This window comes from Anticarsia gemmatalis, chromosome 22, assembly GCF_050436995.1.
Source record: "Anticarsia gemmatalis isolate Benzon Research Colony breed Stoneville strain chromosome 22, ilAntGemm2 primary, whole genome shotgun sequence".
In the NCBI taxonomy this organism is placed as follows: Eukaryota; Metazoa; Arthropoda; class Insecta; order Lepidoptera; family Erebidae; genus Anticarsia; species Anticarsia gemmatalis.
The window spans coordinates 327,510-349,093 of record NC_134766.1 but is presented as its reverse complement, the minus strand read 5'-3'; the positions used below and the strand labels follow the sequence as shown (position 1 = coordinate 349,093).

At 39.6% G+C, this 21,584-nt stretch overlaps 2 protein-coding genes across 2 annotated transcripts in view; one reads left to right on the top strand and one right to left on the bottom strand.

Moving 5' to 3' along the window:
• The first annotated feature begins 338 nt into the window (after positions 1–338).
• On the top strand, positions 339–9,466 carry LOC142982920 (transient receptor potential cation channel subfamily A member 1-like). The gene is made up of 11 exons (XM_076129654.1): positions 339–413; positions 2,326–2,440; positions 2,857–3,075; positions 3,654–3,871; positions 4,601–4,776; positions 5,108–5,289; positions 5,582–5,810; positions 6,116–6,262; positions 6,544–7,725; positions 7,852–8,157; positions 8,347–9,466. The coding sequence occupies exons 1-11, from the start codon at positions 359–361 to the stop codon at positions 9,091–9,093; spliced, it is 3,576 nt and encodes a 1,191-aa protein (XP_075985769.1). The 5' UTR covers positions 339–358; the 3' UTR covers positions 9,094–9,466.
• Positions 9,467–9,516: 50 nt separating this feature from the next.
• Positions 9,517–21,584, bottom strand: part of LRP1 (LDL receptor protein 1) — a 74,555-nt gene continuing 62,487 nt past the window's right edge. Inside the window, exon 72 of the mRNA XM_076129653.1 lies at positions 9,517–13,200. Coding sequence (XP_075985768.1) covers positions 13,129–13,200 — 72 coding nt within the window. The 3' untranslated portion in view covers positions 9,517–13,128. The remainder of the gene's footprint in view (positions 13,201–21,584) is intronic.

The window sequence follows — 21,584 nt, the reverse complement described above, 5'->3', positions numbered from 1 at the left end:
CACTAGTGCTGCGTATGATGCGGTCATTGGTCAGCATGGTACAAGTACGACTCTGATTAGATTACAATCAAATGACTGTGAGTGAGTTGTCCAATGACATTTATTTTTTATTTATTGTTATACCCGCAAATTACAAAACGAGAAAATTGTGCCTTATTATCGATTTAGGCACAATTTTTAAGAGGTAAACGGTGAAAACAATAAATATCCCTATTGCAAAACATACGTACGAATACGTGAATCATTTAAATGAATAATATCATGTCTATTGAATAAGGAAAAAAATAGGAATAAGCATGCAATACAACAGGATATATTTTATTAGTGATTTAGTCCTGTGCAGTGCCAGACTGTGTTCATGGATGTGCTCAAAAATGGAAGGAAGAAAGCCGTGTCGTGGTACAAATGTTCAGGTAAATATGTCATTATTAATTTATTTTGTTTATTTTATTTCCTAGGGCAGAAAGTTACACTTCGTGGCTAGGTTTCAACAGCCGCACGGATCAATCGCTGAGGTTAAGCTAGGCTTGCCGAGGTTGTTCTGTGGATGGGTGACCATCTCATACGGATCGAGGTTCTCCGTGTTTCGGAAGGCATATTTAATCGTGGATCCAGGCTGTCATTTTTCAAAATCTTTGACAGTCGTTAACAGTACCTAGTCAGAATCTTGAAAGTATTACTGAAGGGTGTTATAACCTCCACAACACATTTACCTGAAATGTGTTGTGGAGGTCCGATAGGCATAGAAAGGCACTCCATTTAAAATACTGGTATTCAGCTACATCTGGTGAGACTGGAAGCCGACCCCAAGAAAGTTGAAAGAATGGCTAGGCTGATTGATTCACTAGGGTAGTTGACAATCAGTTACCCACTTTAAAAATAAAAATAATAAGAGTAAACCGGTAATCTAGTGCTTTCTAAAAATAACAAAATTATTATAATTATGCAGTAAATTATTTAGAGCATAAGTTACAAGTAGGTACTTACCCGAGTTCTCTAACTACACATATTGTACTCGTAATATTTTGCTATCACTGTATTTTCTTTGCGTCATAATTACATCGAGTCAACAACAAACCTTATTATTGTAGGCACAAAATATTGCACACAATTTCCATCTATAAAATTGACTAAATAGAGTCGCATCTTGTGCGTCAAGTCCATAATTATGTGGGTATTGATCGTCTTAAATACATAAAAGACATTAATTTTTGGCGTAGTTTTTCCAAAAATCACATTTGAGGCTTAACACTCGATACAATGAGGCCGCACGTAGACAACACGTAAGGTGTGAAGATTACAAACTGTCTATTTATTTATTACCGCCTTACATTAACAGCATATTTATACTAAACATGTAAGTTATAGGTACATTAAATTATAGAACATTGTAAGACAAACATTAACATTATAATAATAATCTAATGATGAATTAATGATGAATAGTGATAGGGGTTACTATACACCTAAGCCCAATTATTTCGTCGCGGCTTATAGATATAAGGTTAGGTAGGACCGTACTAATTGGCGTACTGAGGGGGAGGCCTATACTCAACAGTGGGTGGAAACAGGCTGATTAGATAGATAGATGTAGGGATGGAAATTTGGCTCTACTTATGATCAGTTTACTTTATGACAGCGCGAGCTATGGTCTCGCCTTGGCAACATTTTCGTATAAATGATTTTTGTGGCATATAGATTTAGTGGATGTCATAATATATGCATTGTTTAGCGTAGTTACTTTCAATCTTACTGAAAGTTCTTAGAACTGAAGCAATCAGAACAGAAAACCCCATGCCTAGCACTTATACCTAAACAAACAACTTTACTTACAAACTCTATTGTTTTCCTATATGACTGACTTTTGCCCGCAAAAGTAATAATGAATAATCGAAATATTTTATTATATATTCAATAGTTTAATAAGAAAAGTCTTATTGTTTGTGAATGCTAATTTAATTCCACCGAATTATAAGAGTAATGAAATAGAGAGTGTCTTTTTTTGTGGATCGCTCAAATTGTTGTTCCGTGTGGGAATCGAACCCTTGACCTCCCGGCGTAATGGTAGTGGCGCGGTGACCACCTTAACCACTGCGCTCTTATCTCCTCTCAGTACGCTGAGAGGTCGTAGGTTCGATTTCCACACGGAACAAATGTTTGTGTAACAAAAAGTGGTTTCGGGTGAGGTTGTACTTTGTGTCCGTTGTTTGCATGTTTGTAATAGTCCCCACGACACGAACAATTCTTAATGAAGAAGTTGTGTTTTAAAATTTAAATATATAATAAGCCTCTTCTTGTTTTGCCACTGTATCTCTTTGTGTTCAGATGTGGCGACGGAGACGAAGAGTGATGGAGAAGAGAGCGAGGTCGTCATTCGACAGAAGAGCGGCAGACACCCCAACAAGTGCAGGAGTTTAGAGAACAAGCACTTGAAAACTATGTGAGTACGTTAACTGCCATTGTGGCGTGGTCAGTAGTGCAGCAATGTATTGTCGCGCAGAGGTCTCCGGTTCGAATCCGGGTCGAGTCATAAAGTCTTTCCTGATTTATTCATTTAAATAAATTGCAGAGATTGTAGGAGTTAGGAGGTTGAAGTCGTGCATACCGGAGAGCATGTAAAACCGTCGGTCCTGCCCCCGCCGGTTATACGTTCCACCGGGCTATGAGAGTGAAAGAATAATAAGAGTGTGCCCCTGTATTGTGCACACACTTGGACACTTTAAACCAAGTCCTGCACAGCAGACTGGTTCAATGAAATTGGCTGTAGTAGCCGAATAACGTCAAGGAGAATATAACTTGGTGGCCACGTTAACCGCTGCACCAAACGTTATAACTAAAAACACTATTGTTCAACAGGTCTTCAATCAAAAGAGTCGAGCAGCCGAATCTGAAGTACCTGGAGCCATCAGGCCTGATCAGTTCCACGGACTACCTGCAGATCATTGGCAGCAGCATCCCTTCCCAGGGTTCTCTCTCCACACAGAGGATGCAGAGACAGAGGCAGTACCATGTGGGGAAGCTTAACACCAGGCTCCTGGAGGCAGTCGAGAACGGAGACACTGAGGAAATAGACAAGTATAAATATTTTTTCTTTTAATTTACACGAGTAATTGCTTGTGCCGTAAATAAAAGGGGCCCTAGAAAGACATTCACAGATCATATAGGTGATATTCAATTCATTATTGTTTTAGTAAAAATGTCTTTAAAGAAAAAAACAGAAAAGAAATGCAAATAAAATTCGTGAGCGGGGCTGCGCGGGCAGCTAGAATAAAATAAATGTATAATAATATCTGTCAGTATTCTACCTGATAATCTATATTATACTTATCAAATATTTGTTAGACCGGGTTTTATAAAACACTAGCTGACCCGCGCAACTTCGCTTGCGTCACATAAGAGAAAATGGATCAAAATTTTCCCCGTTTTTGTAACATTTTTCACTGGTACTCTGCTCCTATTGGTAGTAGCGTAATGATATGTAGCATATAACCTTCCTCGATAAATGGACTATCTAACACTGAAATATTTTTTCAAATCGAACCAGTAGTTCCTGAGATTAGCGCGTTCAAACAAACAAACAAACAAAAAATCAAACAAACAAACAAACTCTTCAGCTTTATAATATTAGTATAGATTTTATGGCATTATTTCAGGCTACTGAAGCAGGATGCCAACCCGAACGCGACGTGTCGTCTGAACCACGTGTCTGCGTGTCACATGGCCGCCCTGAACAACAACGACGCCCTGGCGCTGCTGCTGCAGGCCGGAGCCGAGGGGTTCAGGACCGACAAGCTCGGCCGTACTCCCCTCCATCTTGCCTCGTGGGAGGGGCACCCGCAACAAATAGCTGTGCTTTTAGACTTCCCTGAAAGTAAGGAACTTGGACGCACTAAGTTTTGTGTAATGTTTCCTTTCTTCAAAACTACTATCATTCATTCATCACTCGTTCATCACGCGTTCATCATTCATTCATCACTCGTTCATCATTCTTTCATCATTCATTCATCATTCATTCATCATTCATTCATCATTCATTCATCTTTCATTCATCATTCATTCATCACTCGTTCATCATTCATTCATCATTCATTCATCATTCTTTCAGCACTCGTTCATCATTCATTCATCACTCGTTCATCCTTCATTCATCACTCCCTCATCAATCGTTCATCACGCGTTCATCAGTCGTTCATCACTCTTTCGTCATTCATTCATCAGTCGTTCATCACTCGTTCGTCATTCATTCATCAATCGTTCATCATTCATTCATCACTGGTTCATTATTTGTTCATCACTCGTTCATAATTTATTCATCACTCGTTCACCATTTATTCATCACTAGCTGACCCGCGCATCTTCGCTTGCGTCACATAAGAGAGAATGGATCATTATTTTCCCCGTTTTTGTAACATTTTTTAGTGGTACTCTGCTCCTATTGGTCGTAGCGTGATGATATATAACCTATAGCCTTCCTCGATAAACGGGCTATTTAACACATAATTTTCAAATCGGACCTATAGTTATTGAGATTAGCGCGTACAAACAAACAAACTCTTCAGTTTTATAATATTAAGTATAGATTTTTATACTTATTCAATAGGTCTAAAAATCAAGCTGGTGCTAGAAATGTCTCCCGAGACGGAGCAGGCGGTGAGGACGTTCAGCTCGGGGCGCCAGCACCGCATCAACGCGCCGTGCAACATCGGCCGCCTGCCCGCGCTGCCTCACAGCTGGAGCGACAGCATGGAGCACAACTGTAGGAGGATCAAGGTCAATGTGAGTTCATGTTTGTGCTGATGAAGGCCGCTGTGCATGTCTGCTCTACTCTTAAGCTTACTGCTTACTACACGGAGACTATATAGGGGGCCTACTATAGTATAAATTGAGTGAATGTTACTATAGGAATGGAAAGAATTGACCTTTTAGTGTACGGATACCCCAAACATGAGACATTATCAAGACCGGATAGCTGTCGAAAAATTTTGTATAAACATCTGATCAGTGCTCCTAGCGGACGTCGTAGAATGACAAACTCTCGATACTCGATGATCCCAATTGTAGAGAATAGCGCTACTGATGACTAATTTTATTCGTTGTGTTTTGTTAGTTGCCTCTCTTCCAACCGGGCTGGACGGCGCTGCACGCGGCGAGTGCGCGCGCGCAAGTCAAGTGTGTGCAGCTCCTGCTAGCCGCCGGCGCAGAGCCGAGCCCGCGTGACGTCATCGGGAGAACTCCTCTAGACGTGGTGGGAGACGCACACTACTCTGGACATAAGATTGACATTCATGAGTATGTATTTTTTTACGTTACACGATTAATAACTAAACGAAAGCAAAAATATATTAACATTACTCAGTAGCCCAATTCTCTACTACTATGGACTACCGACACCCGGCTAGCTGTCGAGAAATTTTAAACATAAATCTGCATGGCGTGTCTACCGGGCTCCGTAGGAACTATTTTGGCAGTACATTTTAAATGTCTAACTCTCAATACTCAACAGAACAGACAATCGAGAATTACGCTACAGATCTCGTAATATTCCGTTTCAGTACCAGTATATGAATAGCTTTATGTTCAGTTTCAGAAAGACGATCAAGGTGCTAGTGTCAGGTGGCGGCACGTTCTACAGCACTCAAGTGACGTGTCTGAACAAGGTGAACAGTCCCCTGCACACGGCGGTGCAGCTGGACAGCGTGGAGGCCATCGAGGAGCTGCTGCGCACCGGCGCGCGCGCCACCTGCCTCGACGCCGCCGGCCGCACGCCCATGCACGTCTGCGTCGACAAACGACACAAGGAACACTTGCAGGTACTATGTATATTGTTGCAAAGCTCAACACAAAAATATTGCAATACCCATAAATTGTTGAAGAAAAAGAAGTGGAAACAGGAAATAAAAATAACCCTCTCAGGAAAAGTAGGAAATCTAAAAAAACATTGTCTAACTATTTAATAACATCTTACCTTGGTGGATAGGATACAACTATTATTGTGGTCCATCATTGACCACCAATAACTACCCGATAGTACACGGTATAGGCGTACGGGCATCTTTGAAGAAGCAACATTAATCACTTTGTTAAAATGATATGTTATTCCCCTCTGTTGTTACAGATACTAGTGAACTACAATTACGATGAGCAGGAGACGGTGGACGCTAAAGACCTGGAGGGTCTGACCGTGCTCCACGCTGCAGTCAGAGCCAAGTGGACAGATGGCGTGTGCATCGCGCTCGGCGCTGGAGCCAGTGTCTTCATGAAGGTACATTGAATAACAGGTATTTTACCGAGAGGTTTGTTTTCTTACAGATGCCTTCAGGCGGCTTGAACAACTTGGAAAGAAGTTTTACCACTAACCGTTTAAAGTATGTTCGGAGAAAAAAGACCCTATATAAGCAAAGATTGATCATAAAAATAATATATTTCTGACACATTTTTGTCTTACAGTATAAAGTCTAGCAATTGGGCATTAAGAAAATTATGCGATAGTAGTTATTTGTCGTGTTCCATTAAATAACGTTCATACAAAGTTACTGTTTCCAGGCAAATGACGGAGAATCCCCCGTTCACTCAGCAGCGGCGACAGGTCACACACATATCTTTCGCAAAATATTAACAGTCGCCAAATATGACATCGATTTTCAAAATCAAAAAGGCCAGACTGCCTTGTTCGTAGCCATCATCAATAATCATATTGAAATTGTCGAAATATTAATTGCAAACGGTGCTTGCCTCAGAGTCACTCTACCAGATCAACAGAATATATTACACGTGGCGTCCAGGTGTGGACATGTAGAACTACTGGCCTACTTACTGAACTCCGGCGGGCGTATCATAGCCAGTTTAGTAAATGATTTATCTCAAACCGCTTACTCTCCGATCATGTACGCCGTCGTCAACAATCACCCGGAGTGCGTTAGGTTACTCCTCAAGAAGGGAGCGACCCTCTCTTGGCCGCTGCCCTACAAGTTTGATGATTGTGAAGAAATGGCACTTCTGTCCAAATGGCACTTCACCAGCGTTCTCCATGTCGCCGCCACCAATAACTTCTTTGGAGTAGTAAAAATTATTGTAGATTTCGACAGAGAGACTATAAACGCAGTCAACGGCGCCGGTTTGTTTCCGTTACATGTAGCGTGTCTGTACGGTAACAGAGATATCATCACGTTCCTCATCCACAAAGGAGATGACCTGTCGCGCCAAGCCGTAGCCTGCAAGAAGAAACTTACACCTATAGAAATATTGATGAACCATTTATCAAAACCTACGGCGTACATGCAGGATATATTTGATAGATACATAACTAGTAAAGGCATGAGTCTACAGGACAGAGAGTGCAAAGTGACTGTGACTTACGATATTTTGATGCCGGAAGGTTGTGATGGGAAACAGATGAAAGTGATCAAGGCGCTGGTGGACACGGGCAACAGACACGAGCAGAGGCAGCTGCTGCAGCACCCGTTCATCGAGAGCTTCCTGTGCCTCAAGTGGCAGGCGCTGATCCCCTACTTCTACGTGATCGTGGCGCTGTACGCGTGCTTCGTGCTCTCGCTCAACGTGTACGTCGTCTCCGTCTTCTACTATCAAGACAAGAACAATCGGAACGACACCAATATTACAAGTACTCGCTCTCCCAGATACATTCATAAACCTGTGCCGGATTACTTGTACTCAAACGTGTGGAAATATTTGGTTTATGTGACCGCCATTTTGATCATGTTGCAGGTAACTCTTAAAATTACTTACATATCCTACCTATACTATCATACAAATGTTGTTTTGAATGGATCGTTATGATCGTTACTCATTTGTTGCAAATGATAACATGTTGATACAGTATTTATTTTACAGCAAATAATGTTTATCAAGATGAAGAACAAGAGGTACTTCCTCCTGCTGGAGACGTGGGTGAGGTTCGGAGCACTGAGCCTGGCGATCATACTGCCGAGCTTCGTGTCGTGGCGCGACGAGTCCATTGCGTACACGACGGAGACCACCACCGTGTACGTGAGGACACAGAGCCCGGAGTGGGCTCGACTGATCGCCACCATCGCGCTGCTGCTGTCCTGGCTCGAGATGATGTTCCTACTGTCCAGGTTCCCGAACTGGGGATTTTATGTGCTGATGTTTGGGAAAGTCGCTACTAAAGTCGTAAAAGTACGTATACCTGTAAATTACTATTCCTGGGTAATACGACTAGATCGGTGGGTGTAGCTGTTGTGACTACATCCACCAGGCAATGTTAAATTCAATTCTTGAGTCTGCAACAACCTCCGATTTCATCGTTTAATATCCTCCCTTCTCAAACACGTCACAAATATTATAACCTCAAAATATTTATTTCAGATTCTTCTCACATTCATGTTCCTGATCTTCGGGTTCTCTCTCTGCTTTATGATTCAATTCCGTGCGAAACAACCCTTCGAGGGTCCATGGGCGGCCGTTACGAAGACGTTAGTAATGATGACATCGGAATACGACTACTCGAATATGATCAATAAGAAAAGCGCTGAGAACCTCGCTGCTTCAATCTTGATACTTCGTCTGATCTTCATCACCTTCGTAGTCCTCACATCTATAGTCCTCATGAACTTGATGGTTGGAGTCGCTGTCAACGACGTCAACAACTTAGAAGTGCTAGGAAATCAGCAGCGGTTGGAAAGACAAGTGGACTTCCTAGCTACAGTTGAAGACATAGCATGTAATAATGTAATACGGAAGATTCTGCCGTCCAGGATCACAGCACGATGGTATAAAACAATGACAGTGAACAACGTGATTGAATTAAGACCTCGGGAAGCGACGTGCACGTACAGCAAGATCCTGCCATCGTATTTGAGAGAGGCTATCTTTGAGAAAGCGCAAATACGTAAGAAAAAGAACGATGATGTACTCGATATGTTGGTGTTTCAATCGAAACTAGATGAGATACATAATATGATCGTTCGCGAGGAGAAGCAGCCGCCGGACAAAGACGATCAGTTGAGAGACTCTGTGGAGAAGTTACGAACAGATATGGAAGAAATGCGTCGTGATCTTAGCATGATAAGAGAGATGATGTTTATGAAAAACAGATCGATGAGTATTTATTAAGTGAAATGTTGAATTAACTAGAAATAGATATTGATAAAAAATAAACTGGGATTCAATTGTGGTTGAGACACGGCTGTTTTGTCTAAAGATGTAGAGTTGTTACTAAAACCAAAGATTCTCGGTTCTGTATTAAAATTTTCTTGATTGTTTCATTTCTTGTGATAATACGAGTAAAGGAGACCGAATATACAAAGTAGAAAGTAGTACATTACAGACTGCACACACATGTTTTTTGACCTAGGCATAGAAATCAAGAACTCACAATTACGTCTCCTAGGTTCTCATTAAAGGCAGTTGCATTGTCGACATATTTTAACTTTTATAATGTCGTTGATAACATATTTTTAATATAATATACAAAAGTGAATAATAATTTGTTGTATAAATCCGAAGTAGTAATTAAAATGTAAAATAAACACAACATTTAATTGTATGATTTAGTTTTATTACTAAACTTTTATCTTACAGCTACTTACATAGAAATATAGTCTTGTGATGAGCGTAACATATATTGAAGACGTTAACAACTCAAACTTAATATTGTACTCAATTATAATCTCAATTTGATATGTAAGGCTCTCGTAGCTTGGCAACACTGTACAAACAAGCAACAAAATGCTTAAAAGTGCTAACCGATGATGATCATTGTCTATCCGACCAATTTTTAGATGGCTACCACTTAGACTCCTAATCAAATTGCCGCTGGTGCACACGAAGATGGCATATTGCCAATTTAAGCAATAAACTCACGTGGATTATAAATGTTTTAAAACACGTCATTTTGACAAATGAAATGTCAAATGTCACACACCAAACACCGCGTATTGCGTAGCGAAGGCGATACGTAGGCGAATCAATCGAGAGTTTCATATATCAGAATTGTACTAATGTAAATAATAAATAATCACACCTTCGCCACGGTCTATGTTTTGCTTCTGTGTGACAAGTTCTCTTGTCAACTGTGACCAGAAGCTTGTCGTGTCTTGTACAGGTTGCTTCGCTGCAGAGCAAATTGATCGTCAAAATTAATTTAATAAAATTTAGATTCAAATATAAATTATTTGCATTTTTTGAGCAAGAATGTATGTATAAAGAAAATTGTATAATTTGATCACAAATATAGTTTATTTTCTCTCTCACTTATATAAAATAAGCACTACTTAGAAATACATTTTCATAGCATTAGACAGTGAGACAGCTGCCAATTAAAAGTCAATTAATTTCTTCGTTCTGTTAATTACTATGTTTTCGTCGAAAATTGTTATTTTATATAAGCAAGAGAGCAATAATTTTTAAACGTCACAACGCAATAATACATAATGAGTTATTTATATTAATTTGGCACAATTTCCATAAGTTTTCATAACTAAACGCGAAAACATTTAACTAGTAGCAGAACTAAACGTCGAAGGAAATTCACTTACTTATATATTATAATATTTAAAAAAAATAGCTAAAATAAAAGATTCTCTCCTCGAATGGTCAGCGATGAAACAAAACCTTAGATTTTATGACTAAAAATGTCATGTTTTTCATTTTATATTGTGGCTTTACGAGCTTTAATAGTGTAACAACATTGTTTCATGTATATTTTAATTATAGTTATTTTTTTGCAAATTATCTTTTATTACAATTTACGCAATCTGTAAGCCCAGCTACTTAAATAAGTAACATTTTCAGTTATCTTTCCATCGTTCGCTTAGTTCTATTGTAATAACTTAGTACAATATAATTGTACTTGTTTGTATGCACGCGTTTAGTCACTCCTACAATTAGCTGCCTTACATCCCTTACACATTGGCGAATAAACTGTGAATATATATGTTACTATCTACGCAACCATATGCGATTTAAAAGTGTTATTATAATGAATAATTTACAGATAATTAGGTTTTCTGTAATTAATAAGTAGATATAACTTCAGAAAGTTGACACTGACAGTTGACAGATGAAGGCAAACTCACGATATATTAGCCAATGTGAACACACCCTTACAAACGTCATTAAAAAAAACAAATTAAAACTTAAATATGTACGTTTTAAAAATACAACTAAAAAATCACATTATTTGCACAACACAGGGTCAAATAGTTGCCAATAATTAACTATTATTAAATAATTGTACACCTGTCGGACTGTCCGTCATTGACTGGCCTTCATATTAACTACAATGTACCGAACTAAATAAATAAAAAATACAATAAGGAACTTCTTAAAAATATATAAAAAAAATGAGTGATATGTTTCTTAAAAGTAATATATGCACTTTTTAGGCCTTCGATAGTCATCGTAAAAAAATATTAGAAAAAGTAAATCTTTCAAAAAATTATAAATTAGTGTTAGCCTGAGCCGTTTTGTTAATACCACAGTTGATATAAATTAATGATAATTTTTCATCACTATTTCTCAGATCAGATGTACCACATACGGTGGTATTTTTTTTATTCTTGCAACACTGTATATTTGAATATTTTTTCTAAATCAGATTGTTATGTAACGAAACAACGATATGGCACAAGTTTTGAAAACAGAGAACTACTATTGATTTGTATTGATTGATATTTCACTCACAGTAATATAAATACAATACAATATTAGTATTAAACTTTACAGGTGGGGTCAATTAACTGGTATTTTCCCATTAAACCCCTCTAGCATTGTCGGCGGGTGACGAGTGGGAATTTATCCCTTCTTTGTCATGTCCTTATCCCACATGATTTGTGGTTGGCAACGTGTTTTCTTTTTTAAAAACATGTTGTCATCGGTTTAAGCTGACGAATGGAAATATTTATTGAGAAGCATTTATTCTAGCAATAAATGCTTCTAGGGCACAAATGGGAATACACCAACTTACGAGAATATAATTTTATAGATGCGTTTTTATGCGTTGCTACTTTAGTATACTGAGTGTTATTCGGTCAGTATTTGTTCCTACTGGCCACCGTCTGTAAAGTTTATATACGTACACCAAAGCAAGACAGTACCTACTGATAACTACTAACCACTTTTTGAGTTTAAAAATCTTGAAGAACCAATAAAATGTGGAAATATTAATAAACTTGATAAGCTTTTCACATCTATGTGCTATTTCATCCAAAATTATGTCAATTTAAAAATCTGTACTGTCCTGCAATTGTTAACCCTTGGAAGAAATATTTTAGTATATAATATAGGCAAGAGTATCTCATAGGTATATATGTACAAAGGGATCACATTCCATATCAAATATATATATATATATAATTATATATTTACTAACATCAAACATCGATCTTGAAATTTACATGAGTTTGTTAGTGCATATAGTTAAATTGTGTCTATTACTAAGTCTGTGTTTGCAATTAGGTGCCTTGTCGAACTAGTATTGACTATTGTTCACTATAAAGAAACGTATACTAACCGTTTACGATAATATCGTATCGAGTATTTGACATTTGGTCGATAGGATTAGTTCTTTTGATTGTCGCTAGAGGCGCTGTAGTCATACAAAGATGATTACAAGTCAAAAGTTTGTTGTCATTTTTAAATTCCAGTGTAATTATCGTGTCAATTGAGATTCAAAATTTCTATGTAATTATTATTGAGATCGTTTCATAAGCAGGCTTTATGTGTTACAGTTTGTGTATATTTTAAACATTGTTTAAACCAAATTAATTGTCACTCAATTTTAAATGCTTTTAAGGTATTTCTATCACAACGATAAATTCAACGTGATAGAGACGGTTATTTTAGCTTCAACCATATCAATAGACATAAGGTATATACTGCACAGAGGATAAACTTGTGTGAATGACTGTGTGAGTTTATACACAGATTGTCAAAAATGCATAGAAATTACAGCTTTTATTCGCATGGAAAAAGGAACACTGTTTTGATTCGTCGTCATTACCTTAATTAGATTAAAATCGAGTGACAAATTTAGTGTTTAGTACAGAAGCGTGGCGCCTACACCCTTGGCGCGTGCACCCTGGCGCGGGCTCGCGGCGGGGGCGGCGGCGCGCGGCGGCGCGGGGGCGGCAGGTGCGCCGTGCGCGGTCACAGCAGCGCCGCGCGCTCCGGCGCGGGGGAGCCCGGCGCTGCACGCTCGGCTAGCAAGTTGGCGTGCTCCTGGGGAACGAAAATAATTTTGTTTTTTCATTACTGTTTCACTGATGGTCTAGTGGTGGTGGAAGAGTAATGGAAAGGGATTAGAGCTCGAGTCTAGCACGTTAATCAAGTATGATTCGTGGACATTGCGTACGTTCAAGAAAATAATGTTGAATTTGGTGAACAACACGAATATACTCGGGTGTAATTTGTATGAAGCATTATTCTTTTCAAGAATATAGGTCTTCAAGTTTTATCTAAATAGAATCACAACACACAACGAAAGCGTATAAAACAGGACACAGAGTACTTTACACATAGGCACAGATAGGACAGACAGACAGAAAACTAGGTATTTTACACCTTATTTAACACATATGTTATATCCATACTTGTCCTTGAGTCCTTGACTTGAGACCGTCTTCAAGTGAGGAAAATCTACCAAGAGACGTCTTCGAGTGAGGAAAACTACCAAGAGATCGTCTTCAAGTGAGGAAAAACTACCATGAGACCGTCTTCGAGTGAGGAAAAACTACCATGAGACCGTCTTCGAGTGAGGAAAAACTACCATGAGACGTCTTTAAGTGAGGAAAAACTACCATGAGACCGTCTTCGAGTGAGGAAATACTACCATGAGATCGTCTTCAAGTGAGGAAAAACTACCATGAGAACGTCTTCTTTAAGTGAGGAAAAACTACCTTGAGACCGTCTTCGAGTGAGGAAAAACTACCATGAGAACGTCTTCAAGCGAGGAAAAACTACCAAGAGACGTCTTCAAGTGAGGAAAAACTACCATGAGAACGTCTTCAAGCGAGGAAAAACTACCAAGAGACGGCTTCGAGTGAGGAAAAACTACCAAGAGACCGTCTTCAAGTGATGAAAAACTACCAAGAGACGTCTTCGATTGAGGAAAAACTACCAAGAGACCGTCTTCAAGTGAGGAAAAACTACCATGAGAAAGTCTTCTAGTGGGGAAAAACTACCAAGAGACGTCTTCATCACGTCTTCATGAGGGGAAAAACTACCAAGAGACGTCTTCAAGTGATGAAAAACTACCATGAGAAAGTCTTCAAGTGAGGAAAAACTACCATGAGACGTCTTCGAATGAGGAAAAACTACCATGAGACCGTCTCCAAGTGAGGAAAATCTACCATGAGACGTCTTTAAGTGAGGAAAAACTACCATGAGACCGTTTTCGAGTGAGGAAATACTACCATGAGAACGTCTTCTTTAAGTGAGGAAAAACTACCTTGAGACCGTCTTCGAGTGAGGAAAAACTACCATGAGAACGTCTTCAAGCGAGGAAAAACTACCAAGAGACGGCTTCGAGTGAGGAAAAACTACCAAGAGACGTCTTCAAGTGATGAAAAACTACCAAGAGACCGTCTTCAAGTGCGGAAAAACTACCATGAGACGTCTTCGAATGAGGAAAAACTACCATGAGACCGTCTCCAAGTGAGGAAAAACTACCAAGAGACCGTCTTCAAGTGATGAAAAACTACCAAGAGACGTCTTCATCACGTCTTCATGAGGGGAAAAACTACCAAGAGACGTCTTCAAGTGATGAAAAACTACCATGAGAAGGTCTTCAAGTGAGGAAAAACTACCATGAGACGTCTTCGAATGAGGAAAAACTACCATGAGACCGTCTCCAAGTGAGGAAAAACTACCATGAGACGTCTTTAAGTGATGAAAAACTACCAAGAGACCGTCTTCGAGTGAGGAAATACTACCATGAGAACGTCTTCTTTAAGTGAGGAAAAACTACCTTGAGACCGTCTTCGAGTGAGGAAAAACTACCATGAGAACGTCTTCAAGCGAGGAAAAACTACCAAGAGACGTCTTCAAGTGAGGAAAAACTACCATGAGAACGTCTTCAAGCGAGGAAAAACTACCATGAGACGTCTTTAAGTGAGGAAAAACTACCATGAGACCGTCTTCGAGTGAGGAAATACTACCATGAGATCGTCTTCAAGTGATGAAAAACTACCATGAGAAAGTCTTCAAGCGAGGAAAAACTACCAAGAGACGTCTTCAAGTGAGGAAAAACTACCATGAGAACGTCTTCAAGCGAGGAAAAACTACCATGAGACGTCTTTAAGTGAGGAAAAACTACCATGAGACCGTCTTCGAGTGAGGAAATACTACCATGAGATCGTCTTCAAGTGAGGAAAAACTACCATGAGAACGTCTTCTTTAAGTGAGGAAAAACTACCTTGAGACCGTCTTCGAGTGATGAAAAACTACCAAGAGATCGTCTTCAAGTGAGGAAAAACTACCATGAGACCGTCTTCGAGTGAGGAAAAACTACCAAGAGACGGCTTCGATTGAGGAAAAACTACCAAGAGACGTCTTCAAGTGATGAAAAACTACCAAGAGACCGTCTTCAAGTGCGGAAAAACTACCATGAGACGTCTTCGAATGAGGAAAAACTACCAAGAGACGTCTTCAATTGATGAAAAACTACCAAGAGACCGTCTTCAAGTGATGAAAAACTACCATGAGACGTCATCAAGTGAGGAAAAACTACCATGAGACCGTCTTCAAGTGAGGAAAAACTACCAAGAGACGTCTTCGATTGAGGAAAAACTACCAAGAGACCGTCTTCAAGTGATGAAAAACTACCAAGAGACCGTCTTCAAGTGCGGAAAAACTACCAAGAGACGTCTTCGAATGAGGAAAAACTACCATGAGACGTCTTTGATTGAGGAAAAACTACCAAGAGACCGTCTTCAAGTGATGAAAAACTACCAAGAGACCGTCTTCAAGTGCGGAAAAACTACCATGAGACGTCTTCGAATGAGGAAAAACTACCATGAGACCGTCTCCAAGTGAGGAAAAACTACCAAGAGACCGTTTTCAAGTGATGAAAAACTACCATGAGACGGCTTCGATTGAGGAAAAACTACCAAGAGACCGTCTTCAAGTGATGAAAAACTACCAAGAGACCGTCTTCAAGTGCGGAAAAACTACCAAGAGACGTCTTCGAATGAGGAAAAACTACCAAGAGACGTCTTCGATTGAGGAAAAACTACCAAGAGACCGTCTTCAAGTGATGAAAAACTACCAAGAGACCGTCTTCAAGTGCGGAAAAACTACCATGAGACGTCTTCGAATGAGGAAAAACTACCATGAGACCGTCTCCAAGTGAGGAAAAACTACCAAGAGACCGTTTTCAAGTGATGAAAAACTACCATGAGACGGCTTCGAGTGAGGAAAAACTACCAAGAGACCGTCTTCAAGTGATGAAAAACTACCAAGAGACGTCTTCGATTGAGGAAAAACTACCAAGAGACCGTCTTCAAGTGAGGAAAAACTACCATGAGATCGTCTTCAAGTGAGGAAAAACTACCATGAGAAAGTCTTCTAGTGGGGAAAAACTACCAAGAGACGTCTTCAAGTGATGAAAAACTACCATGAGAAAGTCTTCAAGTGATGAAAAACTACCAAGAGACGTCTTCGAGTGAGGAAAAACTACCAAGAGACATCTTCAAGTGAGGAAAACCTACCAAGAGACGTGTTCATGAGAGGAAAAACTGCCACGAGACGTCTTCATAAGAGGAAAAACTACCAAGAGACGCCTTCATGAGACGAAAAACTACCAAGAGACGCCTTCATGAGAGGAAAATCTACCAAGAGACGTCTTCATGAGAGGAAAAACTACCAAGAGACGCCTTCATGAGAGGAAAAACTACCATGAGACCGTCTTCGAGTGAGGAAATACTACCATGATAACGTCTTTAAGTGAGGAAAAACTACCATGAGATCGTCTTCAAGTGAGGAAAAACTTCCATGAGAACGTCTTTAAGTGAGGAAAAACTACCATGAGACGTCATCAAGTGAGGAAAAACTACCATGAGACCGTCTTCAAGTGCGGAAAAACTACCAAGAGACCGTCTTCAAGTGATGAAAAACTACCAAGAGACCGTCTTCAAGTGCGGAAAAACTACCAAGAGACGTCTTCGATTGAGGAAAAACTACCAAGAGACCGTCTTCAAGTGATGAAAAACTACCAAGAGACCGTCTTCAAGTGCGGAAAAACTACCAAGAGACGTCTTCGAATGAGGAAAAACTACCATGAGACGTCTTCGATTGAGGAAAAACTACCATGAGACCGTCTCCAAGTGAGGAAAAACTACCAAGAGACCGTCTTCAAGTGATGAAAAACTACCAAGAGACCGTCTTCAAGTGCGGAAAAACTACCATGAGACCGTCTTCAAGTGCGGAAAAACTACCAAGAGACGTCTTCAAGTGAGGGAAATCTACCAAGACACGTCTTCAAGTAAGGAAAAACTACCATGAGACCGTTTTCGAGTGAGGAAATACTACCATGAGAACGTCTTCTTTAAGTGAGGAAAAACTACCTTGAGACCGTCTTCGAGTGAGGAAAAACTACCATGAGAACGTCTTCAAGCGAGGAAAAACTACCAAGAGACGGCTTCGAGTGAGGAAAAACTACCAAGAGACGTCTTCAAGTGATGAAAAACTACCAAGAGACCGTCTTCAAGTGCGGAAAAACTACCATGAGACGTCTTCGAATGAGGAAAAACTACCATGAGACCGTCTCCAAGTGAGGAAAAACTACCAAGAGACCGTCTTCAAGTGATGAAAAACTACCAAGAGACGTCTTCAAGTGAGGAAAAACTACCAAGAGACGTCTTCGATTGAGGAAAAACTACCAAGAGACCGTCTTCAAGTGATGAAAAACTACCAAGAGACCGTCTTCAAGTGCGGAAAAACTACCAAGAGACGTCTTCGAATGAGGAAAAACTACCATGAGACGTCTTCGATTGAGGAAAAACTACCAAGAGACCGTCTTCAAGTGATGAAAAACTACCAAGAGACCGTCTTCAAGTGATGAAAAACTACCATGAGACCGTCTTCAAGTGCGGAAAAACTACCAAGAGACGTCTTCGAATGAGGAAAAACTACCATGAGACCGTCTCCAAGTGAGGAAAAACTACCAAGAGACCGTCTTCAAGTGATGAAAAACTACCATGAGACGTCATCAAGTGAGGAAAAACTACCATGAGACCGTCTTCAAGTGAGGAAAAACTACCAAGAGACGTCTTCGATTGAGGAAAAACTACCAAGAGACCGTCTTCAAGTGATGAAAAACTACCAAGAGACCGTCTTCAAGTGCGGAAAAACTACCAAGAGACGTCTTCGAATGAGGAAAAACTACCATGAGACGTCTTCGATTGAGGAAAAACTACCATGAGACCGTCTCCAAGTGAGGAAAAACTACCAAGAGACCGTCTTCAAGTGATGAAAAACTACCATGAGACCGTCTTCAAGTGCGGAAAAACTACCAAGAGACCGTCTTCAAGTGATGAAAAACTACCAAGAGACCGTCTTCAAGTGCGGAAAAACTACCAAGAGACGTCTTCGAATGAGGAAAAACTACCATGAGACCGTCTCCAAGTGAGGAAAAACTACCAAGAGACCGTCTTCAAGTGATGAAAAACTACCAAGAGACCGTCTTCAAGTGCGGAAAAACTACCAAGAGACCGTCTTCAAGTGCGGAAAAACTACCATGAGACGTCTACAAGTGCGGAAAAACTACCAAGAGACCGTCTTCAAGTGCGGAAAAACTACCAAGAGACCGTCTTCAAGTGCGGAAAAACTACCAAGAGACCGTCTTCAAGTGCGGAAAAACTACCATGAGACCGTCTTCAAGTGATGAAAAACTACCAAGAGACCGTCTTCAAGTGATGAAAAACTACCATGAGACGTCATCAAGTGAGGAAAAACTACCATGAGACCGTCTTCAAGTGCGGAAAAACTACCAAGAGACGTCTTCAAGTGAGGAAAATCTACCAAGACACGTCTTCAAGTAAGGAAAAACTACCAAGAGACGTCTTCAATTGATGAAAAACTACCAAGAGACCGTCTTCAAGTGATGAAAAACTACCATGAGACGTCATCAAGTGAGGAAAAACTACCAAGAGACGTCTTCAAGTGAGGAAAATCTACCAAGACACGTCTTCAAGTAAGGAAAAACTACCAAGAGACGTCTTCAATTGATGAAAAACTACCATGAGACCGTCTTCAAGTGAGGAAAAACTACCAAGAGACGTCTTCGATTGAGGAAAAACTACCAAGAGACCGTCTTCAAGTGATGAAAAACTACCAAGAGACCGTCTTCAAGTGCGGAAAAACTACCAAGAGACGTCTTCGAATGAGGAAAAACTACCATGAGACGTCTTCGATTGAGGAAAAACTACCAAGAGACCGTCTTCAAGTGATGAAAAACTACCAAGAGACCGTCTTCAAGTGATGAAAAACTACCATGAGACCGTCTTCAAGTGCGGAAAAACTACCAAGAGACGTCTTCGAATGAGGAAAAACTACCATGAGACCGTCTCCAAGTGAGGAAAAACTACCAAGAGACCGTCTTCAAGTGATGAAAAACTACCAAGAGACCGTCTTCAAGTGCGGAAAAACTACCAAGAGACGTCTTCGAATGAGGAAAAACTACCATGAGACGTCTTCGATTGAGGAAAAACTACCATGAGACCGTCTCCAAGTGAGGAAAAACTACCAAGAGACCGTCTTCAAGTGATGAAAAACTACCATGAGACCGTCTTCAAGTGCGGAAAAACTACCAAGAGACCGTCTTCAAGTGATGAAAAACTACCAAGAGACCGTCTTCAAGTGCGGAAAAACTACCAAGAGACGTCTTCGAATGAGGAAAAACTACCATGAGACCGTCTCCAAGTGAGGAAAAACTACCAAGAGACCGTCTTCAAGTGATGAAAAACTACCAAGAGACCGTCTTCAAGTGCGGAAAAACTACCAAGAGACCGTCTTCAAGTGCGGAAAAACTACCATGAGACGTCTTCAAGTGCGGAAAAACTACCAAGAGACCGTCTTCAAGTGCGGAAAAACTACCAAGAGACCGTCTTCAAGTGCGGAAAAACTACCAAGAGACCGTCTTCAAGTGATGAAAAACTACCAAGAGACCGTCTTCAAGTGCGGAAAAACTACCAAGAGACCGTCTTCAAGTGCGGAAAAACTACCAAGAGACGTCTTCATCACGTCTTCATGAGGGGAAAAACTACCAAGAGACCGTCTTCAAGTGCGGAAAAACTACCAAGAGACGTCTTCATCACGTCTTCATGAGGGGAAAAACTACCAAGAGACGTCTTCATGAGAGGAAAAACTACAAAGAAACGTCTTCATCACGTCTTCAAGTGAGGAAAAACTACCAAGAGACGTCTTTAAGTGAGGAAAATCTACCAAGACACGTCTTCAAGTAAGGAAAAACTACCAACTGTCTTAAATTATTTGTGGAAGACCAGAGAAGGTGTAAAATGTGAATAAATTTGAAAATGCGCGGTATTAAATTAAAACAAGAAAGCGTGAGCGGAGCTGCGCGGGTCAGCTAGTTATAATATAACTAAAATATGGCTATATGTCTAAAGGGCTGTTAAACATGCAAATAAGTATGTACATAAGTACTAATATTTGATTTAAGAATAAGGTATTCTACGCAAACGTGCAAAATGTATGAAAATGTAATTACAAAAAAACTTGAATGCATTTAGAGAAGTATGGATAGTAGCAATACTAACTTTTGAAAGGACAGACAAAAATAGATACAAACATAATGTGACCTTAACGAATAAATAAATTATTTTTGAGATTAAAATCCGCATTCCTATATATTGTCATTTGAAATAACTAACGACTAATATAACTGTCAAATCTATTCACTCAAAACTAATTGATTTTGTCGCGAAAATATAAAAAGTATAGTCTCGCCAGTTACAAATTATACAATAGCATAATTATAATTTTAGCCAATTTTTCAAAAAATCAGCCTTAAAACTGCACGTGTAATACAATAATGATTTTACAAATTGAGGATATACCACATCTAAATAAATGTACATCAGTACCTATACTTAGTTTTTTACTAAAAAAAACCTTCCGCGAAAATGTCACACACTATTAACAGCATCCATTGCAGACTGCCTTAGCAACTTGGCTTAAACGTGCAAACAATAGCCAGCAATGTATTGTGTTATTCTGTATTTCCCGATATGATTTGACATTTATGTTTTTTCTGATGACGCACAGGTAACCGCACAATAACCTTGATGCTATATATTTACTTATATACAGACGTACACAATACTAGCAATCATCTTTGCATAATAATTTACTTTGACTGATATATTGATTCATACAAACGATCTATAGAGCTAAAATAACATAGCTATTTTATTTCTATGGCAACATTTTATCGTAATATATATTATGTAGTCATCAACCTAGTGTCAAAGTTATTAAATGCCGGAAAGACCTCTCACGTGGCTTAACGACTGTTATCTTAATTGATAACAACAGAGACTGATTTTTAACATGCTACTCGAAGCAAATGAACAGCTCAAATACTT

Bases quoted from the DNA above. Each gene is read 5' to 3' on its own strand.
- LOC142982920 (XM_076129654.1), top strand. From the start codon at position 359: ATGGATGTGCTCAAAAATGGAAGGAAGAAAGCCGTGTCGTGGTACAAA. The intron at 4,777-5,107 runs GTGAGTTCATGT...GTGTTTTGTTAG, and splicing joins GTAGGAGGATCAAGGTCAAT to TTGCCTCTCTTCCAACCGGG. The intron at 5,290-5,581 runs GTATGTATTTTT...CTTTATGTTCAG, and splicing joins CATAAGATTGACATTCATGA to TTTCAGAAAGACGATCAAGG.